Raw genomic sequence first — 19,287 nt, 5'->3', positions numbered from 1 at the left:
GAATAGATGGTGGGTGGAGAAAGCACAGGAGAGCCAGCAGCTGACAGCCATGATATGTGAGGATTCTTCACTGCAGTTAAGTCCACTTATGGTTCAAGCACCCAAGGCCCCACCCCACTGCTGGCCAAGAATGGGGAGGCACTCATTAAAGACATCGAGGCAGTCAGGGCCCGCTGGAAGGAGCACTTGACTGTATTGGAGTGTCAGTCAATACTGTGCTCAAGTCCAAGAGTGGGGCTTGAACCCACAACCTTCTAACCTGGAGACACAATGGTGTCTTTCCCAGGTAACCTATCCCACAGCTCTATTATTTGTTACCTGGACTGGAGAATTTAAGCTATGAGGTAAGATTGGATAGGCTGGGTTTGTTTTCTTTGGAACAGAGGAGGCTAAGGCGAGACCTGATTGAGGTGTATAAAATTATGAGGGGCCTGGATAGAGTGGATAGGACGGACATATTTCCCTTAGCAGAGGGATCAACAACCAGGGGGCATAGATTTAAAGCAATTGAGAGGAGGTTTAGAGGGGACTTGAGGGGAAATGTCTTCACCCAGAGGGTGGTGGGGGTCTGGAACTCACTGCCTGAAAGGGTGGTAGAGGCAGAAACTCTCACCACATTTAAACAGTACTTGGATGAGCTCCTGAAGTGCTGTTACCGACAGGGCTATGGACCCAGAGCTGGAAAGTGGTATATTGGCTGGCATGGATGCGATGGGCCGAAATGGCCTCCTTCCGTGCTGTAAATTTCTATGAAAATGGCGATAGGGCGGGAAAGTGGAGTTGAGGGCAATGATCAGCCGTGATCTCATTGAATGGTGGAGCAGGCTCGAGGGGCTGTGTGGTCTCCTCCTGCTTCTATTTCTTATAATCTTATTTTCTTCCAAGGTTCCCCCTGACTTAACTTCTTATCTCCCAATATTATCTTGGCTTCCTTTTGGAACTTGTGCAGCCCTTGTAGGCTGGCCTAGAAGGTGGGACTGTAGCTGCAGTATAAAGCCCCAAAGCTTTAGTACTGCCTAAAGCCTTGAGTGCAAAATCCCATCATGCTCCATAGCCACTTTTGGCAAGCAGACAGGAATTTGTTTTGCTTACTGTGCTCTGGGAGAGTGCAGAGTGGAGTCTCTACAAATGGCAAGGAGCTTGACCTGATGGTACCAGTGGCTGGAGGTTGAGCTCCCAGATTGGTCTTGGCTAGTTGAACTCAGCTGGAGCAATGTAGCACCTTCAGGGGAGTAGGACTGTTCGCAACCTTGGTTTCATATTTGACTCTGAGGTGAGCTTCTGACCACATCTGCGCCATCATTATTTCCACCTCTACCTCAGCCTCATCCATGTCTTTGTATCTCTAGACTTGACTACTCCAACGCACTCCTGGCTGGCCTTCCACATTCTATCCTCCGTAAACTTAAGCTCATCCAAAACTCTGCTACCATGTCCTAACTCGCACCAAGTCCCATTCACCCATCACCCTGGTGCACGCTGACCTTATATGAGCTCGATTTTAAAATACTCATCCTTGCTTTCAAATCCCTCCAGGGCTATCGCTGTAATCTCCTCCAGCTCCACAACCCCCTGAGATATCTGCGTTCCACCAATTCTGGCCTGAGTATCCCTGATTTTAATCGCTCCACCGTTGGAGCGACCAAGACCCTATGGGTGAACTCCCTCCCTAAGCCTCTCTGCCTCTTTACCTCTCTTTCATTCTTTAACACAGTCCTTAAAATCTACCACTTTTACCAAGCTTTTGATCATCTGCTCTAATATCTCCATACAAGAATATAAGAAATAGGAGCATGAGTAGGCCATTCAGCCCTTTGAACCTGCATCGCTGTTCAATAAGATGTCCTTCTACCTCAACTCCACCTTCCCGCACTATCCCCATATCCCTTTATTCCCTAAAATCTATCGATCTCTGTGGCTTGGAATCAAATTGTGTTTAATAACACTTAATGAAGTGCCTTGGGATGTTTCACAACGTTAAAGGCGCGATGTAAATATAAGTTGGTAAGAGAGTCAGAATCTTCGGGAGGGGGGGGCGGTGGGGGGGAGAGAGAGAGAGAGAGAGAGTCAGCATCTTTGGCAGGTGGGGGGAGAGAGAGACAGCACCTTCGGGGGGTGGGGGGAAGAGAGAGAAACAGCACCTATGGGGTGTGGGGGGGAGAGAGAGAGAGAGTCAGCACCTTCGAGGGATGGGGCGGGGGGGGGGGTGGGGGGAGAGAGAGACAGCACCTTCGGGGGGTGGGTGGGGGGAGAGAGACAGCACCTTCGGGGGGTGGGGGGGGAGAGAGACAGCACCTTCGGGGGGTGGGGGGGGAGAGAGACAGCACCTTCGGGGGGTGGGGGGGGGAAGAGAGACAGCACCTTCGGGGGTGGGGGGGGAGAGAGACAGCACCTTCGGGGGGTGGGGGGGGAGAGAGACAGCACCTTCGGGGGGTGGGGGGGGAGAGAGACAGCACCTTCGGGGGGTGGGGGGGAAGAGAGACAGCACCTTCGGGGGTGGGGGGGGAGAGAGACAGCACCTTCGGGGGGTGGGGGGGGAGAGAGACAGCACCTTCGGGGGGTGGGGGGGGAGAGAGACAGCACCTTCGGGGGTGGGGGGGAGAGAGACAGCACCTTCGGGGGGTGGGGGGGGGAGAGAGACAGCACCTTCGGGGGGTGGGGGGGGAGAGAGACAGCACCTTCGGGGGGTGGGGGGGGAGAGAGACAGCACCTTCGGGGGTGGGGGGGAGAGAGACAGCACCTTCGGGGGGTGGGGGGGGAGAGAGACAGCACCTTCGGGGGTGGGGGGGAGAGAGACAGCACCTTCGGGGTGCGGGGGGGGGAGGAGAAAGAGACAGCACCTTCGGGGGGTGGGGGGGAGAGAGACAGCACCTTCGGGGGATGGGGGGAGAGAGAGAGACAGCAGCTTCGGGGGGTGGGGTGGGAGAGAGAGACAGCACCTTCGGGGGCTGGTGGAGGGAGAGAGAGACAGCACCCTCGGGGGCTGGGGGAGGGGGTTATTTATGGAATATGGGCGTCGCTGGAGAGGCCAGCATTTATTGCCTATCCTGAAGTGCCTCGAAGAGGTGTGCTGAGCCACCTTTTTGAATACAACTGAGTGGCTTGCGAGGCTATTTCATCATCATCATCACAGGCAGTCCCTCGAGGCGAGGATGATTTGCTTCCACACCAAAATGGAATGAGTTCACAGGTGTTTCAATGAAGGACCTGATATTCCAGATCCCGAACCACATGGTGAAGAGTGGAAGATGCCTGTACGTGGATTTTTTTTAACGTGTGGTGACCGTTGCACTCCAACCACCACATGGGCTTGACAGAGCTAGGTCTTGGTCTTGGTCCAGTGGCAAGGATTAACCAAGACGACTGGAGACCAGCTCTGCTGCACGGACCTAGTGCGCACACATAGCGCAGTGTGGGCTGGCCCGTGCTGTCCCTGGGCCCCGGTCACATCGCTCCACGATCTCACGCCGCTCCTTGGCGCTGACCTCACCACTCCTACTGAACCTGCTCACGCTCCAATCACCGACCTGGATTATGGTGAGGTCCAATCCAGTCGCCCTCTTCACTGCTGTCGCTCTCCAGCACGCACTGTACCTTGTCGTGGTATGCTGCTTTGAAGGCCCTGACCTGCTGATGGTCCTTGCAGGTCGGGGCCGCCATTTCAGAGGGCAGTTCAGAGTCAACCACATTGCTGTGGGTCTGGGGACACAGATAGGCCAGACCGGGTACGGACGGCAGATTTCCTTCCCTAAAGGACATTAGTGAATCAGATAGGTGACTTTAATATGCACATAGATTGGGCTAACCAAACTGGAAGCAATACGGTGGAGGAGGATTTCCTGGAGTGCATAAGGGATGGTTTTTTAGACCAATATGTCGAGGAACCAACTAGGGGGGAGGCCATCTTATGTAATGAGAGAGGATTAATTAGCAATCTCGTTGTGCGAGGCCCCTTGGGGAAGAGTGACCATAATATGGTGGAATTCTGCATTGGGATGGAGAATGAAACAGTTAATTCAGAGACCATGGTCCAGAACTTAAAGAAGGCTAACTTTGAAGGTATGAGGCGTGAATTGGCTGGGATGGATTGGCGAATGATACTTAAGGGGTTGACTGTGGATGGGCAATGGCAGACATTTAGAGACCGCATGGATGAACTACAACAATTGTACATTCCTGTCTGGCATAAAAATAAAAAGGGAAGGTGGCTCAACCGTGGCTATCTAGGGAAATCAGGGATAGTATTAAAGCCAAGGAAGTGGCATACAAATTGGCCAGAAATAGCAGCGAACCTGGGGACTGGGAGAAATTTAGAACTCAGCAGAGGAGGACAAAGGGTTTGATTAGGGCAGGGAAAATGGAGTATGAGAAGAAGCTTGCAGGGAACATTAAGACGGATTGCAAAAGTTTCTATAGATATGTAAAGAGAAAAAGGTTAGTAAAGACAAACGTAGGTCCCCTGCAGTCAGAATCAGGGGAAGTCATAACGGGGAACAAAGAAATGGCGGACCAATTGAACAAGTACTTTGGTTCGGTATTCACGAAGGAGGACACGAACAACCTTCCGGTTATAAAAGGGGTCAGACTTCTAGTAAGGAGGAGGAACTGAGGGAAATCCTTATTAGCCGGGAAATTGTGTTGGGGAAATTGATGGGATTGAAGGCTGATAAATCCCCAGGGCCTGATGGACTGCATCCCAGAGTACTTAAGGAGGTGGCCTTGGAAATAGTGGATGCGTTGACAGTCATTTTCCAACATTCCATTGACTCTGGATCAGTTCCTATGGAGTGGAGGGTAGCCAATGTAACCCCACTTTTTAAAAAAGGAGGGAGAGAGAAAACAGGGAATTATAGACCGGTCTATAATGATGGAATCAATTATTAAGGATGTCATAGCAGTGCATTTGGAAAGAGGTAACATGATAGGTCCAAGTCAGCATGGATTTGTGAAAGGGAAATCATGCTTGACAAATCTTCTGGAATTTTTTGAGGATGTTTCCAGTAGAGTGGATAAGGGAGAACCAGTTGATGTGGTATATTTAGACTTTCAGAAGGCGTTCGACAAGGTCCCACACAAGAGATTGATGTGCAAAGTTAGAGCACATGGGATTGGGGGTAGTGTACTGACATGGATTGAGAACTGGTTGTCAGACAGGAAGCAAAGAGTAGGAGTAAATGGGTACTTTTCAGAATGGCAGGCAGTGACTAGTGGGGTACCGCAAGGTTCTGTGCTGGGGCCCCAGCTGTTTACACTGTACATTAATGATTTAGATGAGGGGATTAAATGTAGTATCTCCAAATTTGCGGATGACACTAAGTTGGGTGGCAGTGTGAGCTGCGAGGAGGATGCTGTGAGGCTGCAGAGCGACTTGGATAGGTTGGGTGAGTGGGCAAATGCATGGCAGATGAAGTATAATGTGGATAAATGTGAGGTTATCCACTTTGGTGGTAAAAACAGAGAGACAGACTATTATCTGAATGGTGACAGATTAGGAAAAGGGGAGGTGCAAAGAGACCTGGGTGTCATGGTACATCAGCCATTGAAGGTTGGCATGCAGGTGCAGCAGGCGGTTAAGAAAGCAAATGGCATGTTGGCCTTCATAGCAAGGGGATTTGAGTACAGGGGCAGGGAGGTGTTGCTACAGTTGTACAGGGCATTGGTGAGGCCACACCTGGAGTATTGTGTACAGTTTTGGTCTCCTAACCTGAGGAAGGACATTCTTGCTATTGAGGGAGTGCAGCGAAGGTTCACCAGACTGATTCCCGGGATGGCGGGACTGACCTATCAAGAAAGACTGGATCAACTGGGCTTGTATTCACTGGAGTTCAGAAGAATGAGAGGGGACCTCATAGAAACATTTAAAATTCTGACGGGGTTAGACAGGTTAGATGCAGGAAGAATGTTCCCAATGTTGGGGAAGTCCAGAACCAGAGGTCACAGTCTAAGGATAAGGGGTAAGCCATTTAGGACCGAGATGCGGAGGAACTTCTTCACCCAGAGAGTGGTGAACCTGTGGAATTCTCTACCACAGAAAGTTGTTGAGGCCAATTCACTAAATATATTCAAAAAGGAGTTAGATGAGGTCCTTACTACTAGGGGGATCAAGGGGTATGGCGAGAAAGCAGGAATGGGGTACTGAAGTTGAATGTTCAGCCATGAACTCATTGAATGGCGGTGCAGGCTAGAAGGGCTGAATGGCCTACTCCTGCACCTATTTTCTATGTTTCTATGTTTACAACAATCCAATACTTTCATGGTCATTATTATTGATACTGGCTTTTTAATCCAGATTTATTTAATTGCATTTAAAATCCCCAGCTGCAGTGATGGGATTTGAATTCATGTCTCTGGATCATTAGTCCGATAAGATAACCACTGTGTCCCCGTCAACATCTCCTCCTGGCAGCCAATCACTGATGATGTAGAGACTGTGCAGGTCTGCTGCCCTCCCAGCCCAGAAATAGTCCATGGGATGAAATAGGGAGGGTGTACAGAGTTGGGGATTGATGTGCCTTGTAACAAGTGTAGAGGAATATGTGATATGTGTACGCACTTGGTCCGTGCAGCAGAGCTGGTCTCCACTTGTCTTGGGTAATCCTTGCCACTGGACCAAGACCTAGCTCTGTCAAGCCCGTGTGGCGTCTGGTGTGCAGCGGTCGCCACACATTAAAAAAATCCACGCCCAGGCATCTTCTACCCTTGAGGATGTAGTTCGGGTTCTTCTTTCGAAACACCTGTGAACTCATCCTTTTTTTTGTGTGGCAGCAAGTCATCCTCGTTTCGAGGGACCGCTTATGATGATGATGAGAGGAATAACAATGATGAGCATTTGCAAGTTTTGTCCAGCCATATTGAAAGGTCTGAGCGAATGTACTGAGTATTGGTCACATAAAATGACCATTGTATGTATTGTACCGTCTGTTTACAGCCTGCCCAAGGAGCCTGTTCCCTGGAGCCTGGACATATTGGGCCACCGAAAGGATCCAATCCCACAGGTAAAGAACCCAACAGGTAGTTGGTGATGGAGACGGTGATGTTTTCGAACCAGTACCCTTGCTCATGGTGACGCGATGGCTCGGGGCTTCTGTCTTTGTGTAACGCAGTGCAGCACGGGAGATGTTGACCTCTCTCTCTGTTTCTACCCGTCTCCTGTTTTGTTTCTGTCTCTGTCTTATTTCCTCTCCTCGTGATTTCCTCTTCTTTCCTCTGAGATACTAAATGATTACTTTGCATCTGTCTTCACCGGAGAAGAGGGTGCTGCCAATGTAGCAGTAAAGGAGGAGGCAGTAGCGATATTGGACAGGATAAAATACATAAAGGGCAGCTACTTAAAATGATTACAGTCCTCAAAGTGCAGGAGCCCCGCGGTGCGGGTGGGATGCGCCTCGGTTGCTGAGGGAAGTAAGATGGAAATTGCGGATCCTCTGGCCACAATCTTCCAATTCTCCTTGGATATGAGGGAGGTGCCAGAGGCCTGGAGCATTGCAAATCTTACACCCCTTTTCAAAAAAGGGAAGAGGGATACACCCAGCAATTACAGGCCACTCAGCCTAACATGGGGAAACTTTTACAGACAATAATAAGGACAAAATTAATTGGCACTTGGAAAAGTATGAGCTAATAAATGGAAGTCAGCACAGATTTGGTAAAGGCAAATGGTGTTTGACTAACTTGAACGTGTTGTTTGATGAAGTAATGGGGAGGGGTGATGAGGGTAATGCGGTTTATGGACTTTCAAAAGGCGTTTGACACAGTACTGCATAATAGATCTGTTAGCAAAATTAAAGCCCATGGGATTAAAGGGACAGTGGCAGCTTAGATTAACAAAAATGGCTAAAGAGTAGAAACATAAGAACATAAGAAACAGGAGCAGGAGTCGACCATTCGGCCCCTCGAGCCTGCTCCGCCATTCAATAAGATCATGGCTGATCATCTACCTAAACTCCACTTTCCTGCACTATCCCCATATCTCTTGATTCCCTTAATATCCAAAAATCTATCGCTCTCTGTCTTGAATTTACTCAAAGACTGAGCCTCCACAGCCCTCTGGGGCAGAGAATTCCAGCGATTCACCACCCTCTGAGTGAAGAAATTTCTCCTCATCTCAGTCCTAAATGGCAGACCCATTATTCTGGGACTGTGACCGCTGGTTCTAGACTCCCCAGCCCAAGGAAACACCCTCCCTGCATCTACCCTGTCAAGCCCTGTAAGAATTTTATACGTTACAATGAGATCGCCTCTCATTCTTCTAAACTCGTGAGAATATAGGCCTAGTCTGCTCAGTCTCTCATAGAAACATAGAACATAGGTGCAGGAGTAGGCCATTCGGCCCTTCGAGCTAGGACCGAGATGAGGAGAAACTTCTTCACTCAGAGAATTGTGAACCTGTGGAATTATCTACTACAGAAAGTTGTTGAGGCCTGTTCATTAGATTTATTCAAAAGCGAGTTAGATGTGGCTCTTATGGCTAAAGGGATCCAGGGATATGGAGAGAAAGCAGGAATGGGGTACTGAATTTGCACGATCAGCCATGATCAGATTGAATGTCTCCTCATAGGTCAAACCCCCCATCCCAGGAATCAGTCTGGTGAACCTTCGTTGCACTCCCTCAATTGCAATTATATCCTTCCTTAGGTCAGGAGACCGAAACTGTGCACAGGTGTGGTCTCACCAGGCCCTATATAATTGCAGTAAGACGTCTTTACTCTTCTACTCAAATCCTCCTGTAATAAAGACCAACATACCATTTGCTTTCCTAATCACTTGCTGTAGCTGCATGTTAACTTTCAGTGATTGGTGTACAAGGACACCCAGGTCCCTCTGAACACCAATATTTCCCAATCTCTCACCATTGAAAAATACTATTTTTCCTACCAAAGTGGATAACTTCACATTTCTCCACATGACATTCCATTTGCCATGTTCTTGCCCACTCACCAAACCTGTCAAAATCCCCTTGAAGCCTCTTTGCATCCCCCTCACAACTTAGATTCCTATCTAACTTTGGATATACAGCATTTGGTCCCCTCATCCAAATCATTGATATAGATTGTGAATAACTGGGGTCCAACCATCAACACTTACGACATCCCACTCGTTACAGCCTGCCAACCTGAAAATGACCCCCAATCCCATGAGCTATCATTTTGTTTAATAACCTTCCAGAATGCCTCCTGAAAATCCAAATGCACTACATCCACTGGTTCCCACTTATCTATTCTGCCAGTTACAACCTCAAAAAACTCTACCAGATTTGTCAAACATGATTTCCCTTTCCTAAATCCGTGTTGACCCTGCCCAATCCTATTATTATTTTCTAAGTTCCTTATTACTACGTCCTTAATAATAGGTTCGAGCATTTTCCCTACTACTGATGACAGGCTGACTGGTCTGTAGTTCCCTGTTTTCTCTCTTCCTCCTTTCTTAAATAGCGGGGTTACATTTGCTACCTTCCAATTCGTGGGAATCATTCTAAAATCTATTGAATTTTGGAAGATGACAACCAATGCATTCAATATCTCTATAGCCACCTCTTTGAAAACCCTAGGATGTAGGCCATCGGGTCCAGGGGATTTATTGGCTTCAGTCCTGTTAATTTCTCCAGTACTATTTTTTTTACGAATACTAATTTCTTTCAGTTCCTCATTCTTGGTTCTCCACTATTTCCAGCAAGTTTTTAAGCATCTTCTTCCGTGAAAAGTATTAATTTCTCTGTCATTTCCTTATTCCCCATTACAATTTTGCATGTAAGGGACCCACATTTACTTTTAGAAACATAGAAATTTACAGCGCCGAAGGAGGCCATTTCGGCCCATCGTGTCCACGCCGGCCGACCAAGAGCCGCATGGCCCTCGGTCAGCAGCCCTAAAGGTTACATATAAACCTATGAACAATGACGGAAAGGCAAAGAGCACCCAGCCCAACCAGTCTGCCTCACACAACTGTGACATCCCTTATACTAAAAACATCTATACTCCACCCCAACTGCAGCCATGTGATCTTCTGGGAGAGGCAAAAACCAGATTAAAAACCCAGGCCAATTTAGGAAGCGAAAATCTGGGAAAATTCCTCTCCGACCCATCCAGGCGATCGAAACTAGTCCAGGAGATCACCCTGGCCGTATTCTCGTCCCTGCAGTACTTACCATTATATTTGCGCCAACCAACGAAAGGTCATCCAGTCTAATCCCAATTACCAGCTCTAGGTCATGCAGGTTACTGCACTTTAAGTGCCCATCCAACCATCTCTTAAAAGTGATGAGGGTTTCTGCATGCACCACTCTACCAGGCAATGAGTTCCAGATCCACACAACTCTCTGTGTAAAGAAGCCCCCCCCCCTCAAATCCCCTCTAAGCTTTCCACCAACTACCTTAAAACTATGCCCCCTCATAATAGCCCTCTCCACCAATGGACCTTTACTATCCACTATGTCCAGGCCCCTCAATATTTTGTACACCTCGATAAGGTCTCCTCTCAACTTCCTCTGTTCCAATGAGAACAAACCCAGCCTATCCAATCTGTCCTCATAACTAAGATTCTCCATTCCAGGCAACATCCTAGTAAATCTCCTCTGCACCCTCTCTAGTGCAATCACGTCCTTCCTATAATACAGCGACCAGAACTCCAGCTGTAGCCTAACCAAAGTATTATACAATTTAAGCATAACCTCCCTGCTCTCTTATATTCTATGCCTCGGCCAATAAAGGCAAGCATTCCGTAAGCCTTCTTAACCATCTTATCCACCTGGCCTGCTACTTTCAGGGATCTGTGGACAAGCACTCCAAGGTCCCTTTGTTCATCTGCACTATTAAGCTTAATGTGTATACCCTTTCCTTATTAGCCCTCCCAAAGTGCATCATCTCACACTTCTCTGAATTAAATTCCATTTGCCACTGCTCTGCCCACCTGACCAGTAGATTGATATCCTCCTGCAGCCCATGACTTTCCTCTTCATTATCAACCACACAGCCAATTTTAGTGTCGTCTGCAAACTTTTTAATCATACTCCCTATATTCAAATCTAAATCACAAAAAGCAAGGGACAAAGTACTGAGCCCTGCGAAACCCCACTGAAAACATCCTTCCAGTCACAAAAATACTCATCAATCATTACCCTTTGCTTCCTACCTCCAAGCCAATTTTGGATCCAACTTTCCACTTTGTCCTGGATCCCATGGGCTTTAACCTTCATGACCAGTCTACCATGCGGGACCTTATCAAAGCCTTGCTAAACTCCATATATACTGCATCGTATGGACTACCCTCATCGACCCTCTAGATACCAACGATATAGGTAAAAAACGGGATGAGGTCCTACAAGGTGCATTTAGGGAGCTAGGAGTTAAATTTAAAAAGTAGGACCTCAAAGGTAGTAATCTCAGGATTGCTACCAGTGCCACGTGCTAGTCAGAGTAGGAATCGCAGGATAGCTCAGATGAATACGTGGCTTGAGGAGTGGTGCACAAAGGAGGGATTCAAATTCCTGGGACATTGGAACCGGTTCTGGGGGAGATGGGAACAGTACAAACCGGACGGTCTGCACCTGGGCAGGACCGGAACCAATGTCCTAGGGGGGTGTTTGCTAGTACTGTTGGGAAGGGTTAAACTAATATGGCAGGAGGATGGGAACCTATGCAGGGAGACAGAGGGAAGTAGAATGGGGGCAGAAGCAAAAGATAGAAAGAAGAAAAGTAAAAGTGGAGGGCAGAGAAACCCAATGCAAAAATCAAAAAGGGCCACATTACAGCAAAATTCTACAGGGACAAAGTGTGTGTAAAAAGAGAAGCCTGAAGGCTCTGTGCCTCAATGCGAGTATTCGTAATAAGGTGGATGAATTAACTGCACAGGCAGCTATTAATGAATATGATATAATTGGCATCACGGAGACATGGCTCCAGGGTGACCAAAGCTGGGAACTCAACACCGAGGGATATTTAACATTTAGGAAGGATAGGCAGAGAGGAAAAGGAGGAGGGATGGCGTTGCTGATTAAAGAGGAAATTAATGCAATAGTAAGGAGGGACATTAGCCTGGATGGTGTGGAATCGGTATGGGTGGAGCTACGGAATATCAAAGGGCAGAAAACGCTAGTGGGAGTTGTGTACAGACCACTAAACAGTAGTAGTGAGGTTGGGGACAGCATCAAACAAGAAATTAGGGATGCATACAATAAAGGTACAGCAGTTATCATGGGCGACTTTAATCTACATATTGATTGGGCTAACCAAACTGGTAGCTATACGATGGAGGAGGATTTCCTGGAGTGTATTATAGATGGTTTTCTGGACCAATATGTCAAGGAACCAACTAGAGGGCTGGCCATCCTGGACTGGGTGATGTGAAATGAAAAAGGGCTAATTAGCAATCTTGTTGTGTGAGGCCCCTTGGGGAAGAGTGACCATAATATTGTAGAATTCTTTATTAAGATGGAGAATAACACAGTTAATTCAGAGACTAAGGTCCTGAACTTAAGGAAAGGTAACTTCGATGGTATGAGACGTGAATTGGCTAGAATAGACTGGCAAATGATACTTAAAGGGTTGACGGTGGATGGGCAATAGCAAACATTTAAAGATCACATGGATGAATTTCAACAATTGTACATCCCTGTCTGGAGTAAAAATAAAACGGGGAAGGTGGCTCAACCGTGGCTAACAAGGGAAATTAAGGATAGCGTTAAATCCAAGGAAGAGGCATATAAATTGGCCAGAAAAAGCAATAAACCTGAGAACTGGGAGAAATTTAGAATTCAGCAGAGGAGGACAAAGGGTTTAATTAGGAGGTGGAAAATAGAGTACGAGAGGAAGCTTGCCGTGAACATAAAAACTGACTGTAAAAGCTTCTATAGATATGTGAAGAGAAAAAGCTTAGTGAAGACAAACGTAGGTCTCTTGCAGTCAGATTCAGGTGAACTTATAAAGGGGAACAAAGAAATGGCAGACCAGTTCAACAAATACTTTGGATCTGTCTTCATGAAGGAAGACACAAATAACCTTCCGGAAATACTAGGGGACCAAGGCTCTAGTGAGAAGGAGGAACTGAAGGAAATCCTTATTAGTCAGGAAATTGTGTTAGGGAAATTGATGGGATTGAATGCCGATAAATCCCCGGGGCCTGATAGTCTGCATCCCAGAGTACTTAAGGAAGTGGCCCTAGAAATAGTGGATATATTGGTGATCATTTTCTAACAGTCTATTGACTCTGGATCAATTCCTATGGACTGGAGGGTAGCTAATGTAACGCCACTTTTTAAAAAGGGAGGGAGAGAGAAAACGGGTAATTATAGACCGGTTAACCTGACATCAGTAGTGGGGAAAAGGTTGGAATCAATGATTAAATTACAGCGCATTTGGAAAGCAGTGACAGGATCGGTCCAAGTCAGCATAGATTTATGAAAGGGAAATCATGCTTGATGAATCTTCTGGAATTTTTTGAGGATGTAACTAGTAGAACCAGTGGATGTGTTGCATATTTGGACTTTCAAAAGGCTTTTGACAAGATCCCACACAAGAGATTGGTGTGCAAAATTAAAGCACATTGTATTGGGGGTAATGTACTGACGTGGATAGAGAACTGGTTGGCAGAGAGTCCGGATAAACGGGTCCTTTTCAGAATGGCAGGCAGTGACTAGTGGGGTGCCGCAGGGCTCAGTGCTGGGACCCCAGCTGTTTACAATATACATCAATGATTTAGATGAAGGAATTGAGTGTAATATCTCCAAGTTTGCAGATGACACTAAGCTGGGTGGCAGTGTGAGCTGTGAGGAGGACGCTAAGAGGCTGCAGGGTGACTTGGACAGGTTAGGTGAGTGGGCAGATGTAGTATAATGTGGATAAATGTGAAGTTATCCACTTTGGTGGCAAAAACAGGAAGGCAGAATATTATCTGAATGGCGGCAGATTAGGAAAAGGGGAGGCGCAACGAGACCTGGATGTCATGGTACAACAGTCATTGAAAGTTGGCATGCAGGTACAGCAGGCGGTGAAGGCGGCAAATGGCATGTTGGCCTTCATAGCTAGGGGATTTGAGTATAAGAGCAGGGAGGTCTTACTGCAGTTGTACAGGGCCTTGGTGAGGCCTCACCTGGAATATTATGTTCAGTTTTGGTCTCCTAATCTGAGGAAGGACGTTCTTGCTTTTGAGGGAGTGCAGCGAAGGTTCACCAGACTGATTCCCGGGATGGCAGGACTGACGTATGAGGAGAGGCTGGTTCGACTGGGCCTTTATACATTGGAGTTTAGAAGGATGAGAGGGGATCTCATAGAAATGTGTAAGATTCTGACGGGACTGGATAGGTTAGATGCAGAAAGAATGTTCCCGATGTTGGGGAAGTCCAGAACCAGTGGACATAGTCTAAGGATAAGGGGTAAGCCATTTAGGACTGAGATGAGGAGAAACTTCTTCACTCAGAAAGTTGTTAACCTGTGGAATTCTCTACCGCAGAGAGTTGTTGATGCCAGTTCATTGGATATATTCAAGAGGGAGTTAGATATGGCCCTTACGGCTAAAGGGATCAAGGGGTATGGAGAGAAAGCAGGAAAGGGGTACTGAGGTGAATGATCAGCCATGATCTTATTAAATGGTGCTGCAGATTCGAAGGGCCGAATGGCCTACTCCTGCACCTATTTTCTATGTTTCTATGTTTCTCCTCAAAAAATTCAATCAGGTTAGTCAAACACGATCTTCCCTTAACAAATCCGTGCTGACTGTCCCTAGTTAATCCTTGCCTATCCAAATGCAGGTTTATCCTGTCTTTCAGGAACTTTTCCAATAATTTTCCCACCACTGACATTAGGCTGACAGGCCTGTAATTACTTGGCCTATCCCTTTTTCCCTTAAACAAGGGTACTACATTAGCAGTCCTCTAATCCTCCGGCACCATGCCCAGATCCAAAGAGGACTGCAAAATGATGGCCAAGGCCTCCGCTATTTCCTCTTTTACTTCGCTCAACAACCTGAGATGCATTTCATCCAGGCCTGGGGACTTATCTACTTTCAAAGCTTGCTATACCCCTTAATAATTCCTCTCTCACTATATTTATTTCATCCAGAATATCACACTCCTCCTCTATAGCAGTATCGGCATTACCTCTTTCCTTTGTGAAAACAGATGCAAAGTATTCGCTAAGAACCCTACCAACATCTTCCGCCTCCAAAGATTACCCTCATGGTCTCTAATAGGCCCTAACCTTTCTTTAGTTACCCACTTACTTTTAATATATTTATAGAACATCTTAGGGTTTTCCTTAATTTTACTGGCCAAGAATTTCTCGTGCTCTCTCTTAGCATTCCTAATATCCTTTTTAATTTTACCTCTTATCTTTCTATATTCCTCTAAAGATTCTGAAGTATTTAGCTGTTGATATGTGACATAAGTGTCTCTTTTTTTCTTAATCCTCTCCTGTAAGTCCCTGGACATCCAGGGGGCCCTAGAATTATTTTTCCCAGCTTTTTTCTTTAAGGGCACATGTTTGGCCTGAACCTTTCGAATCTCCTCCTTGAATGCCTCCCACTGTTCCGACACTGATTTATCCACAAGTAGCTGTTTCCAGTCCACTATGGCCAAATCACTCCTTATCTTAACAAAATTAGCTTTACCCCAATTCAGAACTTTTATTCCAGGCCTATTCTTGTCCTTATCCATAACCAACTTGAATCTGACTGAATTATGGTCACTGGCACCCAAATGCTCTCCCACTAATACCCCTTCAACCTGCCCAGCTTCATTCCCCAAAACTAAATCCAAGACCGCCCCCTCTCGAGTTGGGCTTGTTAAATACTGACTAAAAAAGTTCTCTTGAATGCATTTCAAGAATTCCGCACCCTCTATACCCTTCACACTAAATTTGTCCCAATCAATATTTGGATAGTTAAAATCCCCAACTATTACTACCCTATGGTTTTTGGACTTCACAGCAATTTGCCAACATATTTGCTTCTCAACTCCCTCCCACTGTTTGGGGGTCTATAATACACGCCCAGCAGTGTGATTGCCGCTTTTTTATTTTTCAATTCGACCCATATGGCCTCAGTTAATGATCCCTCTAACATATCATCCCCCCTTACCGCTGTAATAGTTTCTTTAATTAGTACCACAACCTTCCCGCCCTCACTTTTACCCCCCTCTCTATCTTGTCTAAAAATCCTGTAGCCAGAAATATTAATCTGCCAAAGCTGCTTCTCTTTCAGCCATGTTTCTGTAATTACTATAATGTCATACTTCCAATCTTTTCCTTTTTACATACCTGCAGAAGTTTTTATGTCTCTCGCTGGTCTACTCTCATATTCTATTTTCTCTTTATCAATTTCTCGATCCTCCTTTGCTGAATTCTAAGATCCTCCCAATCCTCAGGCTTACTGCTCTTTTTGGCAACATAAGCCTCTTCCTTTGATCTAATACTATTTTTAACTTCTCTTGTTAGCCACGGTTGGACCACTTTTCCCGTGAGGTTTTTGTGCCTTAAAGGAATGTTTGTTTGTCGTAAATTATATATTAATTCTTTTAATGCTTTCCATTGCTTGTCTTACCGTCATACCTTTTAATGTAGTTTCCAAATCTACCTTAGCCAACTCGCCCCTCATTCCTACGTAGTTTGCTTTGTTCAGATTTAAGATCCTAGTTTCAGATTTACCTAAATCACTTTCAAACTTAAGATAACATTCTATCATATTATGGTCACTTCCTTAACGTTCCCTTTACTACAAGGTTATTAATTAACCTTTTCTCATTGCACAATACTAGATCTAAAATAGCCTGTTCCCTAGTTGGTTACTCAACATACTGATCTAGAAAACTATCTTGTATGACATGGGTGACCTGAAGCTCCGAAATGTAGTCAACAATGAAGAGAATAATAACAGAATTCAGAAAGACATACTCAGACTGGTGAAGTGGGCAGACACATAGCAGATGAAATTTAACAGAGAATTGTGAGGTGATACATTTTGGAAGGAAGAATAAGGAGAGGCAATATGAACTCAATGGTACAATGTTAAAGGGGGTGCTGGAACAGAGAGACATGGGGGTGTATGTACAAAAAACAAAGGTTGAAAAGGCTGTTTAAAAAAAAACATACGAGATCCTTGACTTTAATAATAGAGATATAGAGTACAAAAGCAAGAGAGTTATGCACTGGTTAGACCCCAGCTAGAATATTGTGTTCAATTCTGGGCACCACGTTGTAGGAAGGATAGATTCAACAATTCAGAACAGATCTAGCAGCTCAAAACTGGGCATCCATGAGGCACTATGGGCCATCAGCAGCAGCAGAGTTGTATTCCAGCACAATCTGTAACCTCATAGCCTGGCATGTCCCTCACTCTACCATTACCATCAAGCCAGGGGACCAACCCTGGTTCAATGAGGAGTACAGAAGAGCATGTCAGGAGCAGCACCAGGCATACCTGAAAATGAGTTGCCAACCTGGGGAAGCTGCAACACAGGATGACATGGATGCTGAACAGCGGAAGCAGCATGCTATAGACAGGGTTAAGCGATCCCACAATCAACAGATCAGATCAAAGCTCTGCAGTCCTGCCACATCCAGTCGTGAATGATGGTGGACAATCACCAAATAGCAGGAGGAGGCTCCATCCTATCCTCAATGTTGGCAGAGCCCAGCATGTGAGTGAAGAAGACAAGGTTGAAGCATTTGCAACCATCGTCAGCCAGAAATGCTGAGTGGATTATTCATCTCGACCTCCTCCTGAGGTCCCCACCATCACAGAAGCCAATCTTCAGCCAATTCGATTCACTCCATGTGATATAGAAGAAAAAGAAAGACTTGCATTTATATAGCACCTTTCATGACCACTGGACGTCTCAAAGCGCTTTACAGCCAATGAAATACTTTTGGAGTGTAGTTACTGTTGTAATGTGGGAAACGCAGCAGCCGATTTGCGCACAGCAAGTTTCCACAAACAGCAATGTGATAATGACCAGATAATCTATTTTTTTAGTAATGTTGATTGAGGGATAAATATTGGCTAGGACACCGGGGATAACTCCCCTGCTCTTCTTCAAAATAGGGCCATGTGATCTTTTACGTTCACCTGAGAGAGCAGACAGGGTCTCATCCAAAAGCACTCTCTCAGCACTGCACTGGAGTGTCAGCCTAGATTTATCTGCTCAAGTCCCTGGAGTGGGAGTTGAACCCACAACCTTCTGACTTGGAGGCGAGAATGCTACCAACTGAGCCAGTGCTAACACAAGGCGCTTCTCGGGAGCAAATATTAGACAACAATTTGACACTAAGCCACACAAGGAGATATTAGGACAGGTGACCAAAAACATGGTCAAATATGTAAGTTTTAAGGAGTATCTCAAAACGGAGGAGAGGTAGCGAGGCAGAGAGGTTTAAGGTGGGAATTCCGGAGCTTTGGGCCTCAGCAGCTAAAGGCATGGCCACCAGTGGTGGAGAGATTAAAATCGGGAAGGCGCATAAGGCCAGAATTGAAGAAGCGCAGAGATCTCAGAGTGCTGTAAGAAGTTAGGGAGGAGTGAGGCCATAGAGGGATTTAAACACGAAAATAAGAATTTATTCTTATAAGAATGCTGGACCGGGAGCCAATGTAACTCAGCAAGCACAGAGTTGATGGATGAACGGGACTTTGTACGAGTTAGGCTACAGGCAGCAAAGTTCTGGATGACCCAAAGTTTACAAAGGATGGAAGATGGGAGGCCAGCCAGGGGATCACTGGAATAGTTGAGTAAAGGTCCAATTACTGGGAGAGAGAGAAAAGCCAGTAAAATAGGCTGAAACTATTGAACAGCCAGGAGGGAAGAGTTCAGTGCCCTGTACAAAAATCAGCCACAGCACGAGTGAACCTGTGGTGTTTAGTTATTGATCGACAGAGCACATGGGAAACAGGATAGGACCAGATTAGAACCACATTCAGTGTCTGTTCACCAGCACACACCAGGAGGTTCAGTAACCCACCACCCTGTTTATAGTGGGTTGCCCAGAAAATGGTAACATTATCGACAGCACCCTCCAGAGTATCACCCTCAGAGCTTCCTGCACAAACAGCTTGGTGTCCAATTACTTTCAGCTTTAATGTGCATGTTTAAATAACTCCCCCCACCACCAAGAAATGGCTAAGTGCACTGGATACAGCAAAGGCTATGGGCCTGACAACTTTCCGGCTGTGGTGCTGAAGACTTGTGCTCCAGAACTAGCCGCGCCTCTAGCCAAGCTGTTCCAGTACAGCTACAACACTGGCATCTATCCGACAATGTGGGAAACTGCCCAGGTATGTCCTATCCACACAAAGCAGGCAGATCCAAAC

General features: G+C 46.2%; 1 protein-coding gene across 2 annotated transcripts in view; it reads left to right on the top strand.

The window, feature by feature from the left end:
• Nucleotides 1-19,287, top strand: part of dnaaf6 (dynein axonemal assembly factor 6) — a 158,356-nt gene that overhangs the window by 73,048 nt on the left and 66,021 nt on the right. For both annotated transcript variants that reach the window (XM_070882174.1, XM_070882175.1), the window contains exon 3: nt 6,929-6,995. In XM_070882174.1, the coding sequence (XP_070738275.1) occupies nt 6,929-6,995 (67 nt within the window). The remainder of the gene's footprint in view (nt 1-6,928; nt 6,996-19,287) is intronic.

This window comes from Pristiophorus japonicus, chromosome 6, assembly GCF_044704955.1.
Source record: "Pristiophorus japonicus isolate sPriJap1 chromosome 6, sPriJap1.hap1, whole genome shotgun sequence".
NCBI lineage: Eukaryota > Metazoa > Chordata > Chondrichthyes > Pristiophoridae > Pristiophorus > Pristiophorus japonicus.
This window is presented reverse-complemented; position numbering and strand designations above follow the sequence as displayed.